At 43.4% G+C, this 26,329-nt stretch overlaps 1 protein-coding gene across 6 annotated transcripts; it reads left to right on the top strand.

Moving 5' to 3' along the window:
- LOC114799546 (calsenilin-like) lies at positions 1–24,750 on the top strand. 6 transcript variants are annotated; one of them, XM_028996291.1, is made up of 10 exons: positions 1–132; positions 9,140–9,314; positions 20,364–20,366; positions 21,245–21,369; positions 21,694–21,763; positions 21,926–21,996; positions 22,093–22,200; positions 22,864–22,968; positions 23,051–23,113; positions 23,443–24,750. In XM_028996291.1, exons 1-10 carry the CDS (start codon positions 127–129, stop codon positions 23,488–23,490), a joined length of 774 nt encoding a protein of 257 aa, XP_028852124.1. In that variant the 5' UTR covers positions 1–126; the 3' UTR covers positions 23,491–24,750. The 6 variants fall into 6 exon arrangements, with proteins under 6 accessions (XP_028852124.1, XP_028852125.1, XP_028852127.1 ...); XM_028996292.1 differs by lacking the exon at positions 20,364–20,366 and having other exon boundaries at positions 23,443–23,520; XM_028996294.1 differs by lacking the exons at positions 1–132; positions 9,140–9,314 and adding an exon at positions 10,449–10,676 and having other exon boundaries at positions 23,443–23,520.
- Positions 24,751–26,329: the final 1,579 nt, after the last annotated feature.

Below are 26,329 nucleotides of genomic sequence, written 5' to 3' on the forward strand. Positions count from 1 at the left end.
TCTCTCTCTCTCTCTCTCCCTCTCCCTCCCTCTCTCCCCCTCTCCCTTGCTTCAGAATCCCTCCTCTCTCTCACCGCCGCTGTCGCCGCTTCTGACCTTCTGCTCTCCGGAGTCGCGGACGTCGTCATGCAGGTCGGTCCCGCGCTCCTGCTTCTTTTCGTGTCGCCGTGTCGCGTTCCTCTCGCGCGTTAAACCGCGCGCGCTGTCGCCGGCTCTTATCGCGAACGGGCGACAAAAATGACAGCTTTCCACGTCTCCTCGCGGCCGTGACGTGACCTGCATGACACGCAGTGGACATCGCTCACATGAAATAACACTCTGGTATAAAAAGGAGTTTCCCGCAGGTCAGGCGAGGTCATGTCGTCTGGGTCTGGTGCTGTCACGTTGTCCCCACTGCTCTCTCTCTCTCTCTCTCTCTCTCTCTCGGTATATGTATATATATATTGTTTATCTGAGCTGCACATTGATTTATCGTTTGTAGTAGAATTTGACGTGATGAGTGTAGAGGGAGAGTCTCTGTTCTCCTCTGAGCAGCAGGACCTTGTCCTTCTCCAGCTTTAGACCTTTGCCTTGGTTTACAGTGTGTGTGTGTACACACCGTCTCATTCAACGTGTTTTCTTTATTTTCATGACCATTTACGTTGGTAGATTCTCAGTGAAGGCATCACTATGAAGTTATGTACTTAACAAAAAGTGGAGACCTGACCTCCACAGTCACCGGACCTGAACCCAATCCAGATGGTTTGGGGTGAGCTGGACCCCAACAAGTGCTAAACACCTCTGGGAACTCCTTCAAGACTGTTGGAAAAGCATCTCAGCTGACGACCTCTTGAAGCTCATCGAGAGAATGCCAAGAGTGTGCAAAGCAGTAATCAGAGCAAAGAAACTAGAATATAAAACATGTTTTCACTTATTCCACCTTTTTTTTGTTAAGTACATAACTCCACATGTGTTCATTCATAGTTTTGATGCCTTCAGTGAGAATCTACCAACGTAAATGGTCATGAAAATAAAGAAAACTCACCATAAATATAAAAATCACAAGCGCCAAAGTAGGAGATAAAGAACGTAATTCTAAATTCTACCCATGTGCCTCAGCAGGTACTGTGGTGCTGTCGGTGTCTGCTTTCAGATCAGATCACAGAGTCCTAACTGGCCTCTAATTAATTCATTGCATGGATTTAAAAGTTCTAATTAACTTTTACTTGCATATCGGATGTCATGCGGCCGCACCATGCAGTCTCTCTCACACACACACACACACACACTACACACTCACACACACACACACACACACACACACACACACACACACAACTTAGTCACGTTGCGATTTTCCATGATGAAATGCGTATAAGCTGGATGAGCCAGTGATCTTGGTTTTTGCTTCGATGGTACAATCATCAGACTGTCCAGAGACGTGTTTAATGCTTCTTGCCAGAGCGCAGTTTTGTAACGTAGGGGAGGAAAAAGAAAAATGGAGGAAGAGGTGACGTCCACGTGCCGAATTGCCAGAAGGATGATTGAAGAAAATCCGCTTGGTAACGATTTGCAATAAGCAGAACTGATCAATACAGTCACAAGTCTGCACACACACTCACGGCGATGAGATGCCGGGGTCCTCTGAAATCCGTTTTATTCCTAAGCATGCTGTATATATTTTTCCGTTATAAACATATTTATTCACCATATTTTATCACTATGTGATTATGGAGTGGGTGATTACACAGTAATCACTGTGTGCTTGGGCATTTCCTCTCTGCTTTTGTAAACCAAACACACTCTGCCATTTGTAAAATAAAAGTGCTTCACCTCAACATAAAAAAACGTACCAGATAAACCTGGATTATGAATAAAAGTTGTGGCCACTTGCATAATGAACTGGGACCACGATGATAAAACCGCGCTTTGCATGGCTCGCGCTAGTTCGCTTCTTTTCTCTGTTTCTGATGCGAGTTATTGACTGTACATGGGCGTCACATGTTCGCTTACAAAAGTGGCGTTCTTCCGATTCATAAAAAGTAGTTTGGGTATCGTTCCGCTCGAAACTTAGCACCAAGAGTAGAATTCTGTCATTTTGGGAGGCCTAAATGAACCGATCGGGCGAGTGGTACAGATTCGGCACGGACGTCCTCTTCGCCATCGCCTCGAACACGTGAAACACGTGTAGTGGGCTGCGGTGGCCAGAAACGGCAATTATGCACAATTCCATGTTTTATAGTGGACTCATTCCGTCCGCGTTGCGGAACTCATAGGGCCCTAAGGTGCTGTCACTAGTCAGCTACACACTACAGAGATGGCTCCCTGGTGACCAATAAAAATCTTTTCATGTTATAATACTCATAATAATATTATGATAAAAATGTCATTGTGTGTTGATGTTGCTGTCGGCCATGGCCGCTCGCTGCTTGATTTATAGAAACCTGTGACAGAGACATAAAAACTGGACAAAAGTGCAGCAGGGGTGTATTTTTTTTTTCTTATTATTCCCCATGTCTGAATTAGGCCTATATCGGGTTCAAAGTGAGCACCAGTTTTCAGTTGAACGCGTATGGGTTTTGTGAACTTGAAATTGTTGCTCCGTTCCTGACTATTACGCCACTAATCAAATTAAGCAAACAAAGTATGAAATATCTTTTTTTTTTATTTAATAAAAAGTCTGTTCTTTGCTCTGTTTTGTTGAACTAAAAAAAAAATCCCAATATTACAACCTGCCATGGCACAAGCATTAGTGGCTTCGAACGGCGCAAAACTTTAAAGAAATAATGACTGAACATTAAAATAAAAAAATATTCTGACCTCCTGCCAGTCATGTTGAAGGCATCGCTCCTCGGGTATTAACACGTGTTTGGTGGAGCGACCTGTGACCTCTTCACCTGCCTCTGCTTCCATCACTGAAAACTGTGACTAAAACTGTGTGTAACCAAAAAAGAAAATACATGGACATGAACCCCTCACACTCCACCTAAGCAGGAAGGAGGCGCGCGGCTTTACGTTATTTTCGGCTAAATAAATCATGACTTCGTGAAATCTGATGTACGGCGCTTGTAATCTGAGGTCACAACATCTGCAGGAGCTCGGCAGGGCCCACTGAATCGATTACACTTCGTTTCGTGCGCAAGGGAAGGACACGCAAATGGGAGACGGCAACAAAGTTCCGATTGTTACCTGGACGGAGCAGACGGCGGCTCATGAATAATTTGGGCCTGAAACCACATCCCACAACAAGTGGAAATGAGCTGTCATTAAAAGGGCTTCAACCCCGCCACATGTGTTCCATGTGTCATTTTGTAAGAAAGCTAAATGTATTGATGTATAAAGTAATTTTCACAGACATGCAGCCAATAAATGAAAGAAAATAAACTTAAAATATATAATATTAACCTAAAAAAATGATTCTTCTGTAAAACATACTTTGATTAAAGGTTCCACGACAGATTTTTTTTTTGCTTTTATATCGGTCTTATTGGCCCCCTAACACTGTATCTGAAGTCTCTTTCCGAAATTCCACCTTGGTGCAGATTTACAGCCACTTTGATCCGGTCCCACAATGAGATTTCCCAGGACGCGCCATCTCGGTGTCTGTAGCTTTAAATGCAAATGAGGATGAGGGAGGCCTATAGAAGTGGGCGGTCATTTGCAGAAATTACATCATCAAGACCATCCACCAACCAATGTTTGGCGTGACCATTTTTTCCATAAAAAAAACTCACTTGTTCTCCTTCGCGGGAGAAATTCCAGATCTGATCGCTTTCTGAATGACGAAGCAGAATGTCCAAAGCACTCGTTACACCTATCGCCATTTCTAGCCACTGCAGGACCATGGACAGGGTTGGGGAACTCGTGTTACAGTTAAATAATCTCGCAAAGTGAAATTTTCATGATAGGGGACCTTTGAAAGTCTAATATCCAACCTTAGGAATACTTTCTCTGTAGGCTTTCTGCTGACTGGAAGTTCTCACTCGATGTTCCTCTCTAGACAAAGGCAAGGATCAATGCTCAGTGCTGGTTCCGTACGTCGGGTCTGGGCCTGAGAAAGACGGATGGGCCCTGGTCTGTAAGTGGTCTCCCTGGAACCGTTACGCATTCTGCACTGTAGGCCATGTTCTCTCAGCCTGGGGCTGCTTTTTTTTTTTTCTCTTTTCAATCAAACCGCTCAATGCAGACTCCCCAGGGAGTCACAGTTCTGTATTCATCTCAGAGTAAAGGTACAGACCTCATCAATGGTCGCACACACACACACACACACACACATTTTTCCTTCCCGGCATGCACGCGTGCGTCGCGAATTCGCCCCCCTCTCCCGAGCCGCGCCTCGGCTCCCTATAATACACCCATTCTCATCTCGGAGGAATAAATAGCCGCACACCGTCCACGCTCATCCACACCACGGACCTGCGGTCCACCCACTCGCCCAACCCTCGCTTTCCCCGGATTTTGTACCGCAACATGACCCCGATAAATCTCCTCCGTTTAAAAATGTAAAAACGCGTCGCCTCCAGTACAGACAACGGTGCACGTAGTTCGAAATCCTTCGGGTTCAGAAGTTACGTAAGAGTCTCTCTCTCTCTCTCTCTCTCTGTGGACTTCTTAGAAGAGAGCTCAGACAGACGGAAAATAAAGACGAATCGGGAGGAGAGCTGAAACGAAATAACGCCTGGCGTAGGAGGCCCACGTTGGGAGCGAATTCAAACCGACAGGAGACGAAATGAATGAGGAAGGACAGTGGGCGGCAGAAGAGGAGGAGAAAAAAAAAAAAACAAAGCAACAAATGCCCTCGTTCTCGTGGAGAAGAGAACACGCACGGCTCTACCACAGATGGGAGCTGGACCGAACTCTGGCTTGTGTGTGTGTGTTTTTACGATTCCCATGAAAAAACAGGAAAAACAGAGGATGGATTTGAGGGACGAAGGTTAGCAGCAGGTGTCTTGATGCTGAAAGGTGGTGGAGGAGGAGCACGTGCCGCGTCTAAAACCGTCTCTGCTAAAAATAAACGCACCTCTCTCCCGCTTCCCCTCACCTCGTCGTCTCCCGCCAGACGAGACCCCCGGTTTGAGGAAGGGGGGGGCGGTCTTTATTTCCCTTTTCCTCCGCTTCTGTTTTCGCCGCTGTAATGGCCTGACGTGTGCTCAGGCATGGCGGACGTTTTTCACGCATGACGTAAAGATGCACTTTTACGGCCGTGTGCGTCCAGGCCGCCTGACTCGTGATGAATAATTGATTGAGCCGGAAGCAGCCACGCGCTTCAGAAAGTAGAAAGACCCCCAGTCACCGTCGGCGTGTCACACCGGCCTCCATCCGTGGACGAAAGACATCCTCTTGTCCCACCCACGCGCCCATCCCATAGTTCCCGCACCTTTTCATGCAGAAAAGAAAAAACCGCGGCACTGGTGGCAAACCTAACCTTGGTCTCAAGGAAGCATTACCATTACCATTCATTCATTCATTATTTCACAAAAGGAACATTTTCGGAGATTATTTCATTACCAGTTGCTAATTAAATTTATGCTGAAAGTAGCTTTACGTCCAAGCTGCCACAAACTTTAAGACAAAAAGAAAAACTTTACTTTAATTTTCCTCCCACTCATCCTGGCACAATTCTTACCAATTGTCTCCGCCCTCCGCTAAAAGACTTTGCTTCTGATTGGCTCGTATCCTGCATGTCTTACCCAGTCACTGGCTTCCCAGTCCCCAGCAAAACACGAGAGGCTGAACTCTGGTTCAATATTGTGGCTGATCATGTTATGCTTGTTGGATTTTAAGTGGTTGTACCTTTTCATTGTAATAAGCTATTGGTCATTTTGGACCTACTCTTTGATTTTATCATTCGCTCAGTTCCTACTCTGTGGCGCATGTTTTAAACCCGGTGTTCGTTCCTTTCTGTGACCTCCTGATTGAAGAGTGTGCAGGTTATTTCCTCCTGTGGCCATTATGTAATCCGTCTCCTCTCCTCTCCCCTCCCCTCCTTGCATCGTGTCCCCGGATTTCATTCTTTTCTTCCCATCGATGGCCGGGAGAGTGTCCACCCACCATCCATTTGGATAATTGTTGTAGTTCTGCACTCCTCTGGTCATTCGCGCATCCTTTTCATCCCCCTGTTCACGAGAAGAGCACTTCGAATTTCACCGTAATCCCACGGAGGTTTATGCAGCAGAGATCATGGATTTAGGAGCCAAAGCTTTCATCTAATCAAAAAAACGCCACAGCAGTCCTCCCACGGCTGTAATGAATGTCCGTCCGAATGGGTAAACAGAATTCCGCCTCGTGGGATTAGGAAGAAGATGTAGGAGGGGTCTGGGGTTTGGGCGCAGGTTGCTAAATCCTTCACTACAGTCAAGGTCATTCGTCATTTTTAATCCTGGATCTAGATCCCCCAATCTGTTAGGGGGGCAGAAAGCTCTGTGTTTTGGCCCTTTTTTTTCCAGAAGTCCATACAGTCTTATCTTGCAACGCCTCACCGGGCACACAAGAGCTCATGTATCCATGGAAACACGAGCTGGTAGCCACATCTCCTACAAAACCCCCAAAAGTTACACAGAAATTGTCGTTAACACTGTTCTTTATTGACCTTCAAAAGTTTAGTCAGGAAGTGGAGAGGGAGTAAAATCTGGCAACAGAGGTTTTAATTGCCCACTGAAAACCACACAGTGGGACGGTGTGTCAGCTCAGCCACTGTATTTTCCCCTCCAAAGGAGGAGTTGTAATCATTTCCATGAAGCAGATTGTTCTCTTTTTTAGCATAAGCCAGTTCAAAAGACAATTTTGAGCTACGTTCCTTCACGGGCATCACGGTCCTTACTTTTCGAAATGATCTCCGTTGGTCATTCAGTTGTCTTGAATTTCTTTAATTTGGACATAATCTGTGTCCAGGGGGATTTGTAACTTTTGTAACCATCTTCAGAAATCTCATTTATTTGTGCCATTCTGTTCTTCCACAAACCCCGACTGATCTTTCAATAAAAGTTGTTATTTTTGGGCACGTTTGCTACGCGTTTTGATGGAAATGGTTGCGATTCCAGACATGTCCCGGAACTCTGGTCCCACGTTCTCCTGACTGGACTTCTTCCATGTTTGCCATGTTTTGTTCTCCCCCGATTACCTTGATTGCTATATTCTGTAATTACTAATGTAAATGTACCCTTGCTGTTTCCGGTCCTTCCTCTGATTTTGTTTAGAGCGTTTGTGAGTTGTGCTTTCTTCCCGTACACTAAACCCCATATTCACAATAATGGAATCTTTATTTTCATCGATAAATGAAAACTAGTAACTTGCCATGCACAGTCAGTACTGGTATAAGCGTCCTGGTCTTGTATCTTAAGATGTTTTTGGTTTTGACATTATGGACGATTACTTACGAATGCTACCTGACATCCGTTTTCCCGAAGCCCAGCCTAATATTGCTATTCCGGAGTCTTATTCTGCTCGGTGGAGCTTCTGCTGCTGGTGAGCTCCACGAGTGGTCTCTGGCGTGCCTGGCGGCTGTGTTGAGCTCAACTGTTGCTCTCCTGTTTTTTATTGCTGGGATCGCTATCATGTTATTTATCGTGTCTGGAAGGGTCTGTTGTCCGACCACTGACTCAGACAACGTCTAAGGATTTGAAAGACCAAAATCATGCTGTTTCGTTGTGTTTGACCAGTCTGGGCGTCCATGCTGACCCGTATCCACCAAGGAAACCCTCTACAGTGGTCACCACTCACCTATGAACCAGAAGACCACAAAGTCCGAGGTTTAAACTCCACTTACTACCATCGTGTCCCTGAGCAAGACACTTAACCCTGAGTGTCTCCGGGGGGGGACTGTCCCTGTAACTACTGATTGTAAGTCACTCTGGATAAAGGGCGTCAGGTAAATGCTGTAAATGTAAATGTAGATTCCACCTGAGCATCAGAACTGGACCATGGAACAACTCATTCTTTGTAAAATGTGCATTTAATTACTTAAATGTTGATTAATCAAATTTATTGTGATTCAGATAATTATAGAGATTAATCATAAACGTATAAAATGTATTTTAATGCAGTAAATATTTCAAATTAATCGCTGTGAGTAATTTTGTCAGCTTCGTTTTTTTTTTTTCTGTTCTTATGAATACAGGAACACCGGTGCATCACACTCGCAAATAATGATGTGACTGAAATGCAATCAGCTGCTTCCCTCGTGAATGTACATGGAATAGCAACCTAGACAGAGTTGTCTCCTTATCTAGTAAATCCGTTTTGCATATTTGTTCAGTCTGCAGCCTCCAGACAGTTCTGGAAAAGTTGTGTGCACCCGTCCGGGCAGACATTCCGATAGCCATGCTGTGGCCCTGTGGCGCTCCTGTGGGAGTCGCGTGGTGCGCTGGTGAAGATTAGGGCTGGGATTACATCTACCAGCTGTTCCCAGGCTGCCATCACCACTGCTGTTGACGGCTGAGGTTTTATGACCGACAGCCGTCCTCCTGGATCCTGGTAACGATTATGATGTTATTATTATGTTATTATATTCTGTGTAAATCTAAGCCCAGCACATTGACCTTGGAGCGCTGAAACGGCGATGGTGTTACATGATTTACTGGCAATATTTTGGTATGAACAGATTGTTATGGAGCTAAGCCTTCATTGGCGGTGTTGTGCAATATAAATACAAGGATCAAAGGAAAAACGAACCCATCTTTGATTTCACGTAAAGATTTTTCATTGGTCTGTTCTTCCGTGAAAAACAGCAAGGTTATCAGCATCAATATTTCTGAACATCTGACTGATGCATTTTGATGAATATCTGCGCGTGCTGTCACAGCCACCTTGGGTGTTTTGAAAAAATAATTACAAAACAATGTCAAATATCAATGTCAATGTCTCAACCTTTTCTTCCCGTTTCCTCACCGCATGCCCCAAAGTAGAGCGCTACGTGTGGGTTTGTACTTTGATTAATTGAAAAAAAAAGAATCCATGCCTGTGTCCTCCTCCTCCTCTGTTGTTTTATTGACTTTCAACCTTTGTTTTTGGTCACTGACACCGTTTAAAATCGTTTAAAGAAAATTCAGCTGCTGCCGACTCTTGGACCCGGATTGATCCATGAACAGGAAACTGGCCGTTTACCTTTATTGTCTTTAAAAAGTAAGCAGAATTTTGACAGATTTATTTCTCTCTGACTCAGGAGGACGGAAAAGCGGTGGACGGAAGCATGGTGGGCGATGTGAACGGTGTGGACCGAGGCCCAGGGCGGCCGAAGACTGGCGTGAAGTGGCAGCGGCCGCGCTTCACGAGGAAAGCGCTGATGAAGTGCTGCCTGGTGCGCTGGATCATCTCCAGTGCCGCCTCGCAGGGCCCCGGTGAGCAGCCGCCTGCGCTACATCACTACGATGGTTAAAAGCAGAGGACACATTTCGTTGTGTCACCGTGTGCTGTGCTGCAGTGTTTCACAATGACAACCACTTCACTTTGACTTTAAAACCCTCTAGAGAGCAACCCAGCCACACATGACGGACCGGGTCATTTGGGATGGTTATATGGTGTAAAATTTTTGACCCCTAACGGGAGCAGCCGGAGTCCACAGTCTGGATGTGGATAGTGGTAGATTAGAAGAATATTGTTTGCGAATGGTGAACAATTTAAATATTGGTGTCGTTGCGCCATCTAGTGGTGAACTACAAGAAACGTCTCTGAAGAAGAGCTCTGTCCATTGGATTGGATTTTTAATCATGTACTTTTCAGATTGTTTGCCTGCTGTTCTCCCTTCAGTCTTTTTGACTGTCTGTCCTTATTTTGTAGTTTATTCACTCACTGAAATGCCTAGTAGGAAGTAGCCTCGCCCATGAACCAGGAGACCCAGGTTTAAACCCGACTTTCTGCCATTGTGTCCCTGAGCAAGATACAGGGGGGGACTGTCCCTGTAACTACTGATTGTAAGTCGCTCTGGATAAGGGCGTCTGGTACATGCCATAAACGTTCCTGCAGATTCTGGAAAGGCTTTGAAATTGGCCAAGCTTACTTTCTGTTTACTTCCAGGACTACTAGAACTTCCTGTTCCGGTGCTCCTTCAGAACTTCTTATTCTTTTTTTAATTAGCTGATAATCGAGGGGGCTTGTGCGACCTTTCCCGGGATTCTCCATCTTCCTCATTCTGAACTGAGGTACTGAACTGGATAAGCAGGTCGAGGTGGAGACCTCACAGGGATTTCTGAGAGAGAGACTTCAGCTCGTGGATTGTGGGTGCAGAAGAAAGCGATGCCTCAGATCAGCAGGACAGCGGGATCGGCCGAGACACGGTGGGAATGGGTGGCGTTTCATGTGAAAGGTCGCGGTTAGGTCAGACCCCTTTGTTGCCTCACGCACCTTCCTGTGCATCTGTGGTCAACAAACAGACTGTGCAATGTGGCCTTTATGATGGCTGGAGGCACGTGTGCATGCAACATGGACGTACACACACACACTAACACACACCTGAGTAGTCCTGCTGCCCTTCATCCACTATTTACACCTGTAGCAGCCGCATCACCTCCGCAGTCGGGCGTGGCGCCGAGTGCGTTCCGCTCGTGCGGTGATGTGCCGATAAAGTTGGATACTGGTCAGCGAACGGGTGCTGAACATGGGGGGTGTGATCGCCACCCTGTCCCTGGAGGCGCGCCGCCGCTTCTCGCGGCCCAGCTTCCTGGCCGACTGTCGCCACAGCACCGCGCGTTACCATCGCTCAGGTACTTTTGGCTTTTTGTTCACCCTCTGCTGTTCAGCTTCATCTTCATCCATGAAGATTCCTGAAATTCATTACATTTATTTTCATATGAAATGGACCGGGTTTGGTTCGGGGTTGGGGTGTCCATGTCCCCCAGAGTGCCTTGAAATGGCCCTGGTGCAGCATTTTAGCCGCCTCAGTGTTTCATTGCATATTTTTGCACAGGCCAGAGAGGGTTCAGCATTTTCCACGGTGTGGTGAACATGCAGATCCTCGTTCTGCATCTGTATGTAATTGACTGTGTGCTTTGTCTGGAGATCAGGGTGGTAAGATGAAAGCGTCTCTGTTGTGTCAGCATTCGCCCCATCATTTAAAACCCTGTTAGAGTCTCTAATGGTCTTACTGGAACCTGCTAAAAGGCTAAAAGCTCAACTTCCCTTCCCATCTGGAGGTAATGATCCAGCATTGTGTCCACTGAGTCGGTGTTCAAGACCCTGTATATGGAAGGGTGCTGGAATTGAGCAGCTTTAGTAAAGCCAATATGTATATTTTTCTGTTTATTCTTCTTCATATTAAAGGAAAATATAGAAAGATATTTTATTTCAACGGCTGTTCAGCTCAAATTATTACAGTTATTTGATATTATGTGAGTGTACCTTCGTGCATACATGATGGTGAACCACTGGCAGTGAAAAAAGAGCATGAGTGAGACGTCTCAGGGTCTATTGATTTCTGAGCTTCTGACCTAAAAGTGAGCCGAAGATGAGTAATCATATCCTTTGCATTCTGCTCTCTGACTCTCTGATTTGAAGCCAACAGCTCACATGCTCAAAAAAATGTTTGCTTGATGTCGTGAAAGCATGTTAATTTGCTTAATTAAAAGTGCAGGGCCTAAGAGGGCCATTATTTAGAAAGATGTGCGAGGGACGAGGGTTGAATAGAACTGTGAATTTGGTATCTGGGGGAAAAGACCAGGGAAGGTTTTACAAGCTCGTTTACAGACATTTTTTTTTTTTCAAACGGGTTTTCCTTTTTTGTTGCTCATTAACATATTTATGAACTCTGCTCTGATTGGCCAAAGTGCAATATTTTATATTGCCCTTTAAAGCTTAATATCATGTGTATACGAGATAAATCTAGAAAAAAAATAGATGAGGACACAGAGCACAATTTTACCCAAGACTTCACGTGGTTCACATTAACCTTTTTTCACATTTAACAGTGAGCGGTGTGTGGGGACGGTACCTTGATCAAGGGGTCCTCAGTGGCTTCCGATTACAGGTCTGCTTCTTTACAAGCTAGGCCACCACTGCCCCAAAGGTATGATCCCCACACACAGCTTTCATGGCTGCCCACTGCTCACAATGACATCAGCTTTGGAGGTCAATTCCAAGTCCCACCACTGCCATTATTGGCCTAGTGGCTAAGGAAGAAGCCCTGTAATCAGAAGGTTGCTGGTCCGAATACGGATCCGCCATAGTGCCACTGAAGAGCCACTGAGCAAAGCCGGAGTCAACCAGCCATAGTCTCGCGTGATCTCACAACTAAAGTGGTCTTCCTTCTGGTGCCATTGTTCTTTTTTCACTCTTTATAAGCGCATGTAGAAGTGGGTGCGTGGTTTCACCAGCTTATTTTACACAACAGTGCATGAGATTCAGTGTATTTTTGTTTTATGTGCTGACCTCAGATACGCTGATAGGTAGATGTTGTTGTATGTGCAACTGTTTTATTTCATCCTACATTGGATTGACTTTAAGTGGCTATAAAGCAGATATTGATTGCTGTCAGTGAACTCTATCTTGATTCTAATGGTCTAATGTAGAGTATGGTAATTAGTCCCTGAACATTAATTTTTGTGTTGTAAGTTGAACCCCAGGAAATGATCTGAAAGCTCTGGACCCTGAAAGAAGTTTCTGAGTATAAAGTTAGCCAGTTAGTTTTTTTTTTTTTTTTTTTTTTACATCTTAACTTTACAGCTGAACTTGGTCCCATGTTTTTCTGTAACAGTTACATTATTTTATATGTGGGCTATATATAATGTCCACCTTGTTCACTGTGGTTTCAGTGGTTTTCATATAGCAAGTCATGAAAATTATTACCAAAATATATATATATAAAGGAAACATCTGATCTGAAGCTTTGCTCTGATGGGGAAATCAAATCCCCTTCATTCTTCTTTCCCTCCACTTTTTTGAAAAGTCAGTGTTAGAATGGGCTTTTGTCCTCAAAAATGTATTTATGAAGATGGGAGGAAGTGAGGGAGAGAGAGTGGTAGATATCGGCGGGTTGAAAAGCGAAGGTGAATGGGTGATTGGAGAGGCTTATTATGGCCTTGAAGGGTGAAGGTGTGAAACGTGATGGAAAGGGGGCTGAGCGGGACAGACAGACACGGGAGGAGAGGAAAAGGACGCAAGGGAGGAAGGGATGGGCAGAGATGCCGTGCCCACTGAAAGTCTCTTACAGGGCGGTAGGAGAGAGGTATCGAGTGAAAAGGGCAAAAGGGAGGGAGGGAGTGAAGGAGAGTTGACGAGGAAGAGTGTAAGATTCAGTTGAGGTTGGAGCCCTTGGTGCTGACACAGAAAGACGTGCAGCAGAAGGATGAAATAACGGCCAAACGTCTTGGGAGGAAGGCACCCGGCGCGCTTGTTCTTGGACGACCTCTCGGACGTCTCCGTTTTCGGACACAAAGGAAATGGGGATTTTCCACTAAACAGTTACAGAAGATTACCAACATCAAGACCAACTTGAAAATCTTTAAGTGACTCCGGATGTTGGATACCCGGTGAGCAAATGGATTTACGGTCCCTTTTACGGTTTTTGGATCTGGGGCACTCACGCTCGGTATTGATTGATTCGAAGCTTGTGGTGGGGTGCCTTCTATGACAGTGTCTGCAGTGATCAGCGCAAGGCTGAAACGGAATTCCTTCGCCTTCGAATCCACTCGCTTCGCGCATGTCAGGTCCTGCGTGCTTTCCACTTTTCGCGTTGAGAAACATGCGGCCTCTTCACAAGTCACAACAGAGTCAGCGTTGAAGGAAAACATGGAAAACTGATACCAATGCTGTTTCCACACCGGAGGGAATGCTGCCACGCAAATGGTGGTAGATCAAGCAAATAGTGCCCTGTAACCCTCAAACGCTTTTCAATGCAGGAGAAGAACGACCTGGCAATGACCGACTGAGCTCCTCGCATGATGGAGGCAACCTGAGAAGCATTTTTCATTAAAAACTGACAAGATAATCACTCCTGCTGTTCTCAAGGGTCCCTTCTGGGTTGCCCTCCCATCTCCCCAGCCATGGGGATCCAGGGCATGGAACTCTTTGCTATTGGGGTAGTCGTCATCCTGTTTGTGGCGGTGCTCAAGCAGTTTGGCATTTTGGAACCCATGTCACTGGAAGGTAAGGATGGTGTTTAAAAAAAACGTCTTCTTTTTTCACTTTTTGTAACTACCTTGTGTTTTTGAGGCGTGATGAAGTGGGATTTCTTCCTGGATTCTCCACCTGTAAGTCTGACTTACAGGTGGAGACTATGCGCCATAGTCTTGAGCGGTTTTGGGTATCAATTTATCTATAAAGGACGTCCAGAGGATGTCAAGTCTGCGGTGGCACTTCCAGGATGATATTTGAACCGGAGTGTTCGTCCTCTCGGTTATCATCTCTGAGAAATTTGTGTCTGGGCAGGTGTGCATGGCTGCAGTTATTTCTTACATTTACATTTATTGAAGCCCTTTTTAAGTGAAGTGATTGTCATTGTGAATGTAATGGAAACTTAGAATGCTATGCTTGCAGGATTCTATGGGAAATTGTGAAACACAGCACACGGTGACACAACAAAATGTTGTCCTCTGCATTTAACCCATGTCCACTGGACAGCAGTGGACAGCCATAAAAGCAGTGTATGGGGAGGGTACCCTGCTGTTTCACCCGCTAGGCAACCATTGCCAAGAGGACAGTCCACCTGGAGACACTCAGGGTTAAGTGTCTTGTTAAGTGGGGTTTGAACCTTTCACTTTGTGGTCTAGGCTAGGCACCTGTCACAATCGGTTACCATTGGCAATTAGACATTTGCAGATGAATTTAGAACATCTCCCACCAGCTGTACCTCCATGCCATATTAATCACAGACCCCCACCTCCTTGATCTCACCCGGCAGCTAGCATCAGAAAGACTGCTGCATTTTGTCCTCCAGTAAAACCCAACTTCCTTCTTCCTTCTGGACTGAGAGGCGGTGGTAGACCCTAGTGTAGCATTACCTCCCATTAATTATGCATGTTGTATTGAGCAAGCTTTCTTTACGGCAGCCTAAATATGGGGTCCTGCCGTCTTCCCTGCAGAACCTTGAAGGACACTGTCCGTTCCTCAAACCACACCCAAATATAGACCATCACACTCATAGATGTACACACACACACACACACACACACCCAGACCCACAGCATAATATATAACCTGGTTTCATTCCTTTAGTACGAAAGCCACCATACACTTAATTAATTAAACTGGTGACGTGGATGAATGATTGGAAGCGTGGTAGCTTTAATACAGATTCTTGTAAATGAATCCCCTCGGACTTTCAGGCTGTCCTGGCGAGGGGTCAGGGGTAATTCGTCTTTGAATTGATCAGTAGAGTCATTTCTGGATGATCAGTTCAAATGTAAATTTACCTTAAGAAACACTAGATGAAGAATACTTTATTGACACACTCAGTGTGTGAGGAGATTACACTAATAGACATTAAGTATGGCAAAAATAGCAACGTTTTCTCTGCGCAATGACATATTCATTCGATAAATACTAATTAACCAGTGATAAATATGTGGGAATAAAAAGTACACAATAAAAACCAGCAGAGGGGACATATTAGGCTTGGGCACCAATACAAACCGATGAAATCATAACCACTTTTTAAGCTGCAAAGAAGATGTTAACAGTACAAGACCGCCATATGTCAAACATTGTTCAAATATTGATTTACCTGAACAGTTTATTGTAGAATGTGCTCGTTTTAATTAAAAACAATGACATGATGTGTGTAGAGAAAGAGACTCTGTTCTCCTATTGTTCTCTGAGCAGCAACACAATATTGTTCCGCAGACTTTTGCTTCTAGGAGATTGTTCATTAGTTTGCAGAGTTGGGAGAGACCAACACCCAGTTCTTCTAGCACTCACACACACACATAGACAGACACACACACACACACGCACACACACACACATACAAGGTTGTTTTGGTTTATTTTTAGCGATGGACAGTGTTGTCAGTGAAACCAGAGAAACGGTGGATATGATGTGGGGTTGGGGGACGGCACTGCAGAGGAATCAATACTATCAATTGTGGACATATTCTCACACTCAGCATAAAAGAGAGAGATACCTGGCCATATTTTACCTGTGTTAAATTAGATGTAGTGCATGGGGCATGTTAGTTCTCCAGGTTCTCCGGTTTCCTCCCATCGTGTACAATGGCATGTACACTAGGTGGAGTGTGTGAGTTAATGGTGTGTGTGCAGAGTTTTGTTATTTTGTTATTTAAGCCAAAGCTGTCAACATCTATCATTATATTACACCTATGTAATATTATATTATAGTAAACTGTCAGGACTCGGACATTGGGAGGGGTTCCGGTTCCATGTTCCAGATCAGAGATTGTACTGTGGGTCTATGTCCCTGATTTTCTAGTCGTTCACACCTGCTGCTTCTAGGATACCTTGTTTCTGCTGTGTTGCTGCCTGGTCATTGTATGCATTCCCTAGTCCATGTCTATGTACCATGTATTGTCCCTGTCAAGTCAAGCAATTTCGTCCTCCATCCATGCCATGTGACCAGTGCCATAAGATAAGACAAAGTAAAAGTAAGGTGAAGTCATTGTCACTTGTGATACACAGCAGCACAGCACACACAGTGAAATTTGTCCTCTGCATTTAACCCGTAACCCTTGGTGAGCAGTGTGTGGGGACGGTGCTTTGCTCAGTGACACCTCAGTGGCACCTTGGCAACCTTCTCCTTAACCGCTAAGATAAGATAAGATAAGATGATCCTTTAGTCCCACAAGTGGGAAATTTACATTGTCACGGCAGGAAGTGGACAGTACAAGATAAGAGCAGCAAAAAACAATAGCACAGACACTATGTCGATATTATAAGATTCAATTTATGCAAATAAATAGTCCTAGAAAAAAAATAATACAGTGAATGTGAGTTGTAAAACTAAAATATTTTGGTATATACACAAAATATATATTTGTGAGGATTTTACATATGTACTGAGTGGGTAGATATACACATATTGCACTTAAGAGAAATGGGATGTGTGCTTTAGTCTATGTTTGTATGTGTGGTCGGATGTTGTAGAGACAGCGGTTGGCAGGAAAGACCTTCTGAATCTCTGTGTCCCACATCGTGGGTGCAGTAGCCTGCCACTGAAGGTGCTGCTCAGTGTTGTCAGGGTCTCCTGCATGGGGTGGGAGATGTTGTCCGGCAGGGATGACTGCTTAGCCACCATTCTCCTGTAACTCACCACCTCCACTGGGTCCACAGGGCTTCGTACAACATCCTAAGCATTTCCCAATTGTTTGTGTGTCCCCAGTGTGTGTTGCATTAATCCATCAGATGCACTTAGGAAGGGAAAAGTGTGTGTGTGTGTGTGTGTGTGTGTGTGTGTGCGTGTGTGTGTGTGTGTGTGTTATGGTTTATTGGGTTGTGAGTGAGTTGGGTGTCAATACTGTTGAGCCTCTGAAAACCACGACTGAATTTTTATTTCAGGTGCAGATTTGCAGAACCCTGTTGTAAGACTCTGTGCCTTAGGGCTGTGCCTTAGGGCAGCCAGCAGAGGGCGCCATGGAAGATACAGTGAATTACAGGGAAGAACTGAGGAAAAATACATACATTGCTTTATGATAATTGCATAATAATTGTGTTTAATTTTTAATATACACCATTAATTAATAAGATATAAAAATATTCTTTGTCATCCGCATGTGCCTCTCATGAATCTAGCACTGAATTAACTAATTAATACATCCATACAGTCAATTAAACTGTCCTAAGATGAGAAAATTTTATGAGCGAAGTTTGACCACCATTAGTTTTAGCTGTTTTATGAGTGTGATAGTTCATTTATTAGTTTTAAAGAGTCATTGAACGCCATATAGGGCCACGGAGAGCCACACTTGGACTGAGGACATCAAACACTTGGACATCTGGTGTCGCCTTCAGGTCCAGATTTTATATTTCTGTTCAGCTTGTCCAGGGGTTGGCAGCCTTTTTGGCCCTGTTTCTACAACAGAGAAAGCACCAGGGGGGTTGGAATGGGGGGTGAAATTTGCCAGAACCCCATTTTTTAAGCTGTTTTATTACTAGAACGAATATGCGTGTAGAAATAGATATCTTGATAACTTAGTGCCACTAAGTTAGGGTGCCCAGATCTCCTCTTGTCTGGGTAATTAAGTAATTAATTACCCAGACAAGAGGAGATCTGGGCACCCTAACTTAGTGGCACTATGCTTACGTTAAACAAATTATCAAATTAAAGTCATCATATGCATATCATTAAACACTAAATATTGCAAACAACTATTTACTATCCCCAAGAGGCTTTAGACTTTAAAACACTGCTTAACAGCTCTGGTGGGTGTGGCCAGACAGGACATAAAATTGAACACATTGCATTTTAATGCTACAGGATCACAAAAATGGCAAAATCCCCACAGAAATGAGTTCTGTGAACACTGAGTGTTTCATCAACAACAGTTAACTTCTGATGAACACACTGTGCCTGTTCAGAGAACTGGAAACCAGTGCTGCAAAGGCTACTTATCACACAATTTATGACCAACAGAAGGTTGCTTATGCCCAAATCTCGGATCGGATGCATACTTCATTGATCCTGAAGGAAACGTAGGAAATGGAGACCACTTTAGCATCACCTTGAAACCTTGAAAAAGCTGCAGAAGAATCGAGAACAGACCATAATGACCTCGACACAGCGGGGGACGGCTATATAAGCGTTTATTCATAATATGTCATGAGATGATAATTCTAATTACACACACTCTTTATGGCTTTAAGCTGTTCATATGCATTGTCCTCAGTTGTCTGTAATGAATGGTGCTGTGGGCCTTCAAAGTAGGTTTTGTTTGATGGTTTTCAGGATAATTAGGGCAAATTTCCACTTTTAGGTCTTACTCGTCATTTAGAGTCTGAGTGGCAGGGAGTTTCAATTCCCACTGAAAATAGAGGAGAATTAAAGGTTAAAGAGATTATTTGAAATGTGGCAAAGGAGGGAAAAGCAACGGAGAGGAGACATTGCAGGTTTGGGTAAAGAAGATATGGATTCAAAGCACTTTTAATGGCACAATGGGGTTGGTGTTCATAATTTTTCTTGGCATCAGACATTCAGCTCTGGAGGAGGAATAGTGGGGAAAAATGAGCGTCCGATGGGAGACAGAGGGGCTGCAAACGGTGGGCATCGTCTGCCTGGTCTTTATGTTCCTTAAGCTCATGCACCTGCTGGGACTGATAGACATCACAGAGACAGGTACAGACATTCTAATTTTAATTCCTTACTAATTATGCATATGTGTTTGATGTGCTAAGCAATGTGACATAATAATATTTAATTATACCTTATTTAGTAATGAATTCATTGCTATGAGTAATTTATTTAGTAATAAAAAATTAATAGTGAATTAGCAAACATGAAATAAAGTCTTCAATTGCAGCAATATTTTCTTTATCTTTATGCTGTCACACTCATCACACTCGGGTTGTGGGTGCCAGAGCCCCTCCCAGAATGTTAGGTGCAAGGCAAGGACTCCCCCTGGGTGGGACACCAGCCCAGCACAGGGCATTGCAGAGCCATTAATGAGTATATATGTTTCAATCGTAATATGTTCCAATAAGATAATAATTTGTCACTACTGCAATTGTTGCATGGTTTTATGTAATGGTTTGGATTCATATTATTATATTATTCATGATATTGGGGAGTGTGTGTGGAGAAGTGATTGTCATTGTGAAACACTGCAGCACAGCACACGGTTCACACAACGAAACGTGTCCTCTGCTTTTAACCATCATGGTGAGCAGTGGGAGGCCATGACAGGCGCCCGGGGAGCAGCGTGTGGGGATGGTCCTTGCTCAGTGGCACCTTTGCGGTTCTAGATTTAAACCAGCAACCTTCCTCCACTTCCTCCACTGTATAGGGGACCCAGGTGCAAATACAGGACTTGTTAATGACGAACAAACAAAGAAGGGGGCGTGGCTAAATATATAGGGTCATGTGCAGGCTATGCATAAGAAGAGCTGGTAATAATAAATCAAACATAACAACAAGGGACCAAGAGGAAATGTGGAACAACAACAAACTGAAGAAGGGACAAGTCCATAAGACAAGTGGTGGCCCATAGTGGCTGGGTGTGATTTGTCTGGGACATCGCTCACACTGTGTTGTGATTTATGGTGCACTTTGGGTATTTGAAAGTTTGTTAAAAGCAATGATAGATGATGTTAATGGTGTCGTTATGCTGCAGTAGCTGACATGGAGTCCGTCTCTTCTGTCCTTTAATCATCACTCACTTTCTAACTGCTTTGTATACAATGGCTGGTCTTAACCTGATTCTGTCCTGTTGTGTTTTTTCCTTGATTCTTGTTTCTTCTTTCCTCAACTAAAACCCTCTCCTCTCACACTGTTTGTTGTGTGTGAATGTTTAGATGGTGAGTGTAAGGAAAATGAACTCCAATATTTCTTTTTCACCCCTTCATGCTTTTTTTTTGTTTTTGTTTGTTTGTTCAGCACTTTTTTTCTGTACAAGGTGTCTAGGCTGTTTAGTTGCTCAGATCACCCCAGCATGCATACTCCTCAAGCGGGAGGTCTGAGGTAGGATTCAAGCTCACAACCTTGGAGGTGTGACGTAAGGGGCGGGTTCTGTGCTGGTCACTCGGTGAGCACGTTTGTGACGCCGTGGTGAGAAAGGGGACAGGCAAGAAACGTGACCAGAGCAGTCAGGGTGGCACCGGAGAGAGTCAGACAGGGCCGAGATTTCAGGCAGAGGCAGAAGTCAGGCAGGCAGGGGTCAAAGCGTGAATCAGCGCCAGTCCAGGGGTAACACAAAAAACGTAGAATCAATCATCCATCAGAACAAACGCCTTTTAGCACAGAGAGAAATTCTATCAATGAGCTATAGAGTTCTTACCATGTTTCTATAATGTCGGTCTTCTTTGGCGGTGACCAGGGTTTGGGGTTCCATCCATGCCCTGCCTGCTGGGGACCATGACACAGCATTTAATTATTCCTTTCAATTAGTTATATGGATGGGGGTGTCTGTGTATCAAACAGTTTAAAAAAAAGTGCTAGCATCCTTCAGCTGGACATTCTGTCTTCTTTTTCTTGGTTTTGCTCATCTCCCTCCATTCGCTTCTTTCTTCTCTTCCTGTTCCTTCATCCCCCTCCTTTTGGTACTTGACCACTTTGAATTTGGTCTCTTGTCCTCCTCCTCCCCTGCCCCCTGCTTCCCATGCACTCACCCGTCTCCCCCACCTTTCTTCTCTTCTTTTTCTATCTTTTTCTCCGTCTCTCTTTTTCTCTTCTATAGACAGCAGCGACAGTGACCTGGAGCTGTCCACGGTCCGGCACCAGCCGGAGGGACTAGATCAGCTGCAGGCCCAGACCAAGTTCACAAAGAAGGAGTTGCAGTCGCTGTACCGGGGCTTCAAGAACGTGAGATAAAAGTGTTCATATGTCTCTATTAAGGCTGTCAATCCATTCAAAATATAATAATAATAATTAACTCAGGAAGCGCCAGTCAATCAAATCAATTTCCCTGCGAATGTACTGGCTAATTAGTCACATTCATGCAAATTACCTAGTGTGAGTCTGCCAATCGGTTGGGCTTAAATTGTCCCAAGGGGTCTATGAGCGTAAAACATGGCCACCCTCGAGCATTTACACAGCGCATTGTTTCCTTCAATCATCGACGTTATGGACGACATGACATGACGATACGTGGACGTTAAGAACTGCGCCTCTCTCATTCTCTGACAGGAGTGCCCTAGTGGCCTGGTGGATGAGGAGACGTTCAAGAGCATCTATTCTCAGTTCTTTCCCCAAGGAGGTATTTCACCCTCACAGTCCCTGTTCTAGAGCGACCGAGAACTAAGATCAGTTTACCTGTGGTCCAGTCTGGATATCAGTGTTATGTCCACGTGTTCATGTTTATTGGAGAATACAATTTTTTTTTTTTTACATGGCTTTCATTCTTTTTTTTTTAAAACAGATGCCACCACGTATGCACATTTCCTTTTCAATGCTTTCGACCTGGACAGAAACGGGTCCATTCGGTTTGAGGTGAGACTTTGGAGTTTATGCACGTGTGTGTTTATGCAGCATATGAGCGATCCTCTGCAGCCTTGTGGTCTCTGACTGCCGGGCTCTTCACCACAGGACTTTGTCATTGGCCTGTCTGTGCTGCTCAGAGGGTCTGTGACGGAGAAGCTGAACTGGGCTTTTAACCTCTACGACATCAACAAAGATGGTTACATAACCAAGGAGGTAAAACATGAAGCTGCGGCTCAGTATTGGTGGAGGTGAACAGTAACGAAGTCAATGTAATTTGCTACTGTACTTAACGTTTTCCTGTATCTGTACTTTACTTAAGTGTTTTCCTTTAAAGAGACTTTTTATTTGAACTGCTCTACATTTCAAAGTACAAAATCTCACTTTTTACAGGATTACAGAAATATTTTTGCTGTTAGATCATAAAAATGGGCACAGCAACACAACACTACAACAAGCATTTTGTAACCCTCCTCTCTTCGACCTAATGGACATGGTTTGCCTTCAATGTTTTGTGCTTATAATCATTTTAATGAACGTCAGACAAATGAAAGAGATTCTTTCCAAATTAGTTGATTAAGCAAGAGTTATCTTACAGAACTAATAAAAGAACATCAGAAACATGATAAATACGGTACGTTAATTTTTTGGTACTTAAGTACATTTGAAGGCAAATACTTTTGCACTTTTACTCAAGTGGTATTTTAAAGGGAGGACTTTTACTTATAATGGAACTACATTTTACCTTGTGTATCTCTACGTTAACTCAAGTACATGTACTTTGTCCACCTTTGATAACTGGTTTTATATGATGTATCTGTCTAACTTTCTTTGTGTGTGTGTGTGTGTGTGTGTGTGTGTGTGTCCTCATTTTCACAGGAAATGCTGGCAATCATGAAGTCAATCTATGATATGATGGGCAGGTACACCTACCCAAGTGTACGAGATGAAGCTCCTTCAGAGCATGTGGAGAAGTTCTTCCAGGTACCACACACACAAAAACTTATCCATACAACAGACGTGTGATCATTGCTTCGACCCTCACAAACTACGACCTCTTTCCTAGAAAATGGACAGAAATCGGGACGGGGTTGTGACTATTGAGGAGTTTATTGAGACTTGTCAGAAGGTATGTAAACTGTCAGACTAATAATATTTTTCCTTTTGGGATGGACTGAGCTAATGAGCATTAAATTGCACATTGTGCAGGGCCATTATATATCTGACCAATATTTATGCTACTTTAATGCATACAGATGCATTACAAAAAAAAATATAAACACACAATAACAACACACATTCTGATACTAAAAAATGTTGTGATCATACATACAATCTCCACATACATACAAGATGTAAATAAGTATTTTTTCTGGATTATTATGTTACACATCTGTTTGGATTTACTTCATGATGTTGTGGTACCAAACTTGTTCCATGTTCTCCTGTTTCTTCCAGGATGAGAACATCATGAGTTCTATGCAACTCTTTGAGAACGTCATTTAGACCCAAGTGGCTGTTGATGCCTCACCAACTTCCTCACTGACACCAGTGTTCACACTGTCACAGCCTAAACGTCATCACCACCACCACGTAGCACTAAACACAAGAGCATCATAATAGGGTTGGTTAATTAGACAAATGTATACTGTAGAGATGCTTTTTAAGAATTTCTACACCAATAAAGAGAACGAAGAGGACGGCAAGGATTATTCCTTGGCAGTGGAGAAGCGCTGGTCACCTCCAATTTCCCCAGAAACATATGTGGAACATCCTCCCAATAAGGAGTTCAGCCCAGAGATTGGTTGCTGAGAGATCATGCATGTACAACATGGTTCGATTTTGTAAATTCTTGCGCTGAAAACCTTTGAAACATTTTGGAGATCTTTTTGAAGTTGTGCTGTCTGGTCAGATGGTGTGAGTGCAAACAAGCAGTACATTGTGTGCTCTAGCATTTCAGAATTTAATATATTGACGTGATCTATAAAAAACGCTAAATGATAAAACAGGAAAACTGAATGATTACAAATCTTATCGATGTTGATAGCAGATCAGGCACACTGAGCATCTACTCATGTTTCAACCTTAAATGCATGCAATACTGTTGGACTCAGGTCTGGTGTAAGCATGGCTAGCCTGGCACTGCCAAAGTCTTTTATCTCTAAAGGCAGTTTGTGAGCATTTCAGTTTTGTCAACGATGATGTGAAGATGATGATGACACATATTACATTATTATATATTATATTGTATTATGGCCCTGGCAATGCACCAAATGCTGTTGTGTTCATACATAACACCAATCAAATGTGCTCTTTTACACCTATCTATCAGAGCAGTAACATGTTTAAGTTTTAGGAATACATATTGGCTGAGCTCAGGGACTCATTGATTATTGTTCAGACATTGAGAGATTCCACCCTGTTAGGGACTTACACATAAATGTTAAAAAATGAAATTCTACATCTAGCAAACCTTTCATAGACAAATAGTACTTTTATAACTATGTCATATATGTTTTTAAATGTTGGTTATATGATAAACATTCTACATAATACAGTGCAATAGGGTGGAGCCAAGAGTGGGCCAAGCAGGATTATATTTCTATAATAATAAAACATAAAAGGCAGGAACAACATATCAATTTGCACAGGTAAATTCCTACTGGAAAAAAAGAAAAGTTTGGACACACCTTCTCAAACAATGTGTTTTCTTTATTTTCATGACAATTTACGTTGGCAGATTCTCACTGACGGCATCAAAACTATGAATGAACACATGTGGAGTTATGTACTTAAAAAAGTGGAGACCTGGCCTCCACAGTCAGTGGACCTGAACCCAATCCAGATGGTTTGGGGTGAGCTGGACCGCAGAGTGAAGGCAAAGGGGCCAACAAGTGCTAAACACCTCTGGGAACTCCTTCAAGACTGTTGGAAAACCATATCAGGTGACGACTTCTTGAAGCTCATCGAGAGAATGCCAAGAGTGTGCAAAGCAGTAATCAGAGCAAAGGGCGGCTATTTTGAAGAAACTAGAATATAAAAAGTTTTCAGTTATTTCATCTTTTTTTGTTAAGTACATAACTCCACATGTGTTCATTCATAGTTTTGACGCCTTCAGTGAGAATCTACCAACGTAAATGGTCATGAAAATAAAGAAAACACATTGAATGAGAAGGTGTGTCCAAACTTTTGGCCTGTACTGTATTTCAGTTTCTAAAATGGTAGTCATTTTTGGAAGGTCATGAAGTGCAAACTAACAGGGTGGTAGACTTCAGAGTACACAGTAAAGAAAAAATAAATTACAGGCCCAGTCTAGTCTATAACATAATAAAAATAAAAGTTTTTTTTCATTTTATGGTTTATAGATCTTGTGGGTGTTGGTTACTTTGTACTGAGGACATGATAAATGAATATAAATAGCAATTGATGTGTGTACAATACTGTTTTTAATGTATATGGCATCTGTAATACTTAATAAAGAAGAGATCAATTTAAATCAATTTATAATAAATATTTGACTGGTTTAAGAAAAGATATGAGTACGTAAGTATTTGCGATAGACAATTCACCGCATAACAGGAGCCACATTTGGATTTCAGAGTACAAATTGAGTACAACCTCGGGTGCATAATAAACAATTCTTGCTCCAGCGCGAACTTAACATTTAAAATTTAGGTAGCGTTGACAATTTAAGACAATTAGCAATAAAAAAATTATATTCACAGAGCAAAATTTAACACAATTGTACTCTGTGCCCTCAGTTGCAGTCACAAGTTTGCACACATGATCAGCATGCTAATTTTTTTTATCGTTTTTGCAAAACAGAAACGTACACACATGCAACCAAACTTTTACTAATTTGAGTGACCCTCATCACGTTTGGTGGCATAGTTTTGGCTCTATGTGTTCAAATGTCATTCAACTACTAATGGGGCAGCGGTGGCCTAGTGGGAAAGGAAGAGACCCCATAATCAGAAGGTTGTCGGTTCGAATCCCGGTCCGCCAAGGTGCCACTGAGCTGAGTACCATCCCCACACACTGTTCCCCGGGCGCCTTTCTCACTGGCTGCTCACTGCTCACCAAGGGTGATAGATTAAAAGCAGAAGACACTTTTCGCTGTCACCGTGTGATCTACTAAAACTAAGAGACTCGAGTTTCAGTAGAAACTAAGAGTGCCAGTAGATCATTGTAGATGTGCCACGTTTGCATTTTTAATTCAACCATGTGATTTAATTGGCTAAATGTCATTTTAACCTCGGATTCGAAGTCAGGACCTTGACGGTGAGTCGCCACGACACGTGGTTCATTTAAAAGGAGCGAGGTGTTTTCCTCCGAGCCTGCAGGG

Source organism: Denticeps clupeoides, chromosome 11 (assembly GCF_900700375.1).
Source record: "Denticeps clupeoides chromosome 11, fDenClu1.1, whole genome shotgun sequence".
NCBI lineage: Eukaryota > Metazoa > Chordata > Actinopteri > Clupeiformes > Denticipitidae > Denticeps > Denticeps clupeoides.

Bases quoted from the DNA above. Each gene is read 5' to 3' on its own strand.
- LOC114799546 (XM_028996291.1), top strand. The intron at 21,370-21,693 runs GTGAGATAAAAG...ATTCTCTGACAG, and splicing joins TGTACCGGGGCTTCAAGAAC to GAGTGCCCTAGTGGCCTGGT. The intron at 21,764-21,925 runs GTATTTCACCCT...TTTTTAAAACAG, and splicing joins TCAGTTCTTTCCCCAAGGAG to ATGCCACCACGTATGCACAT.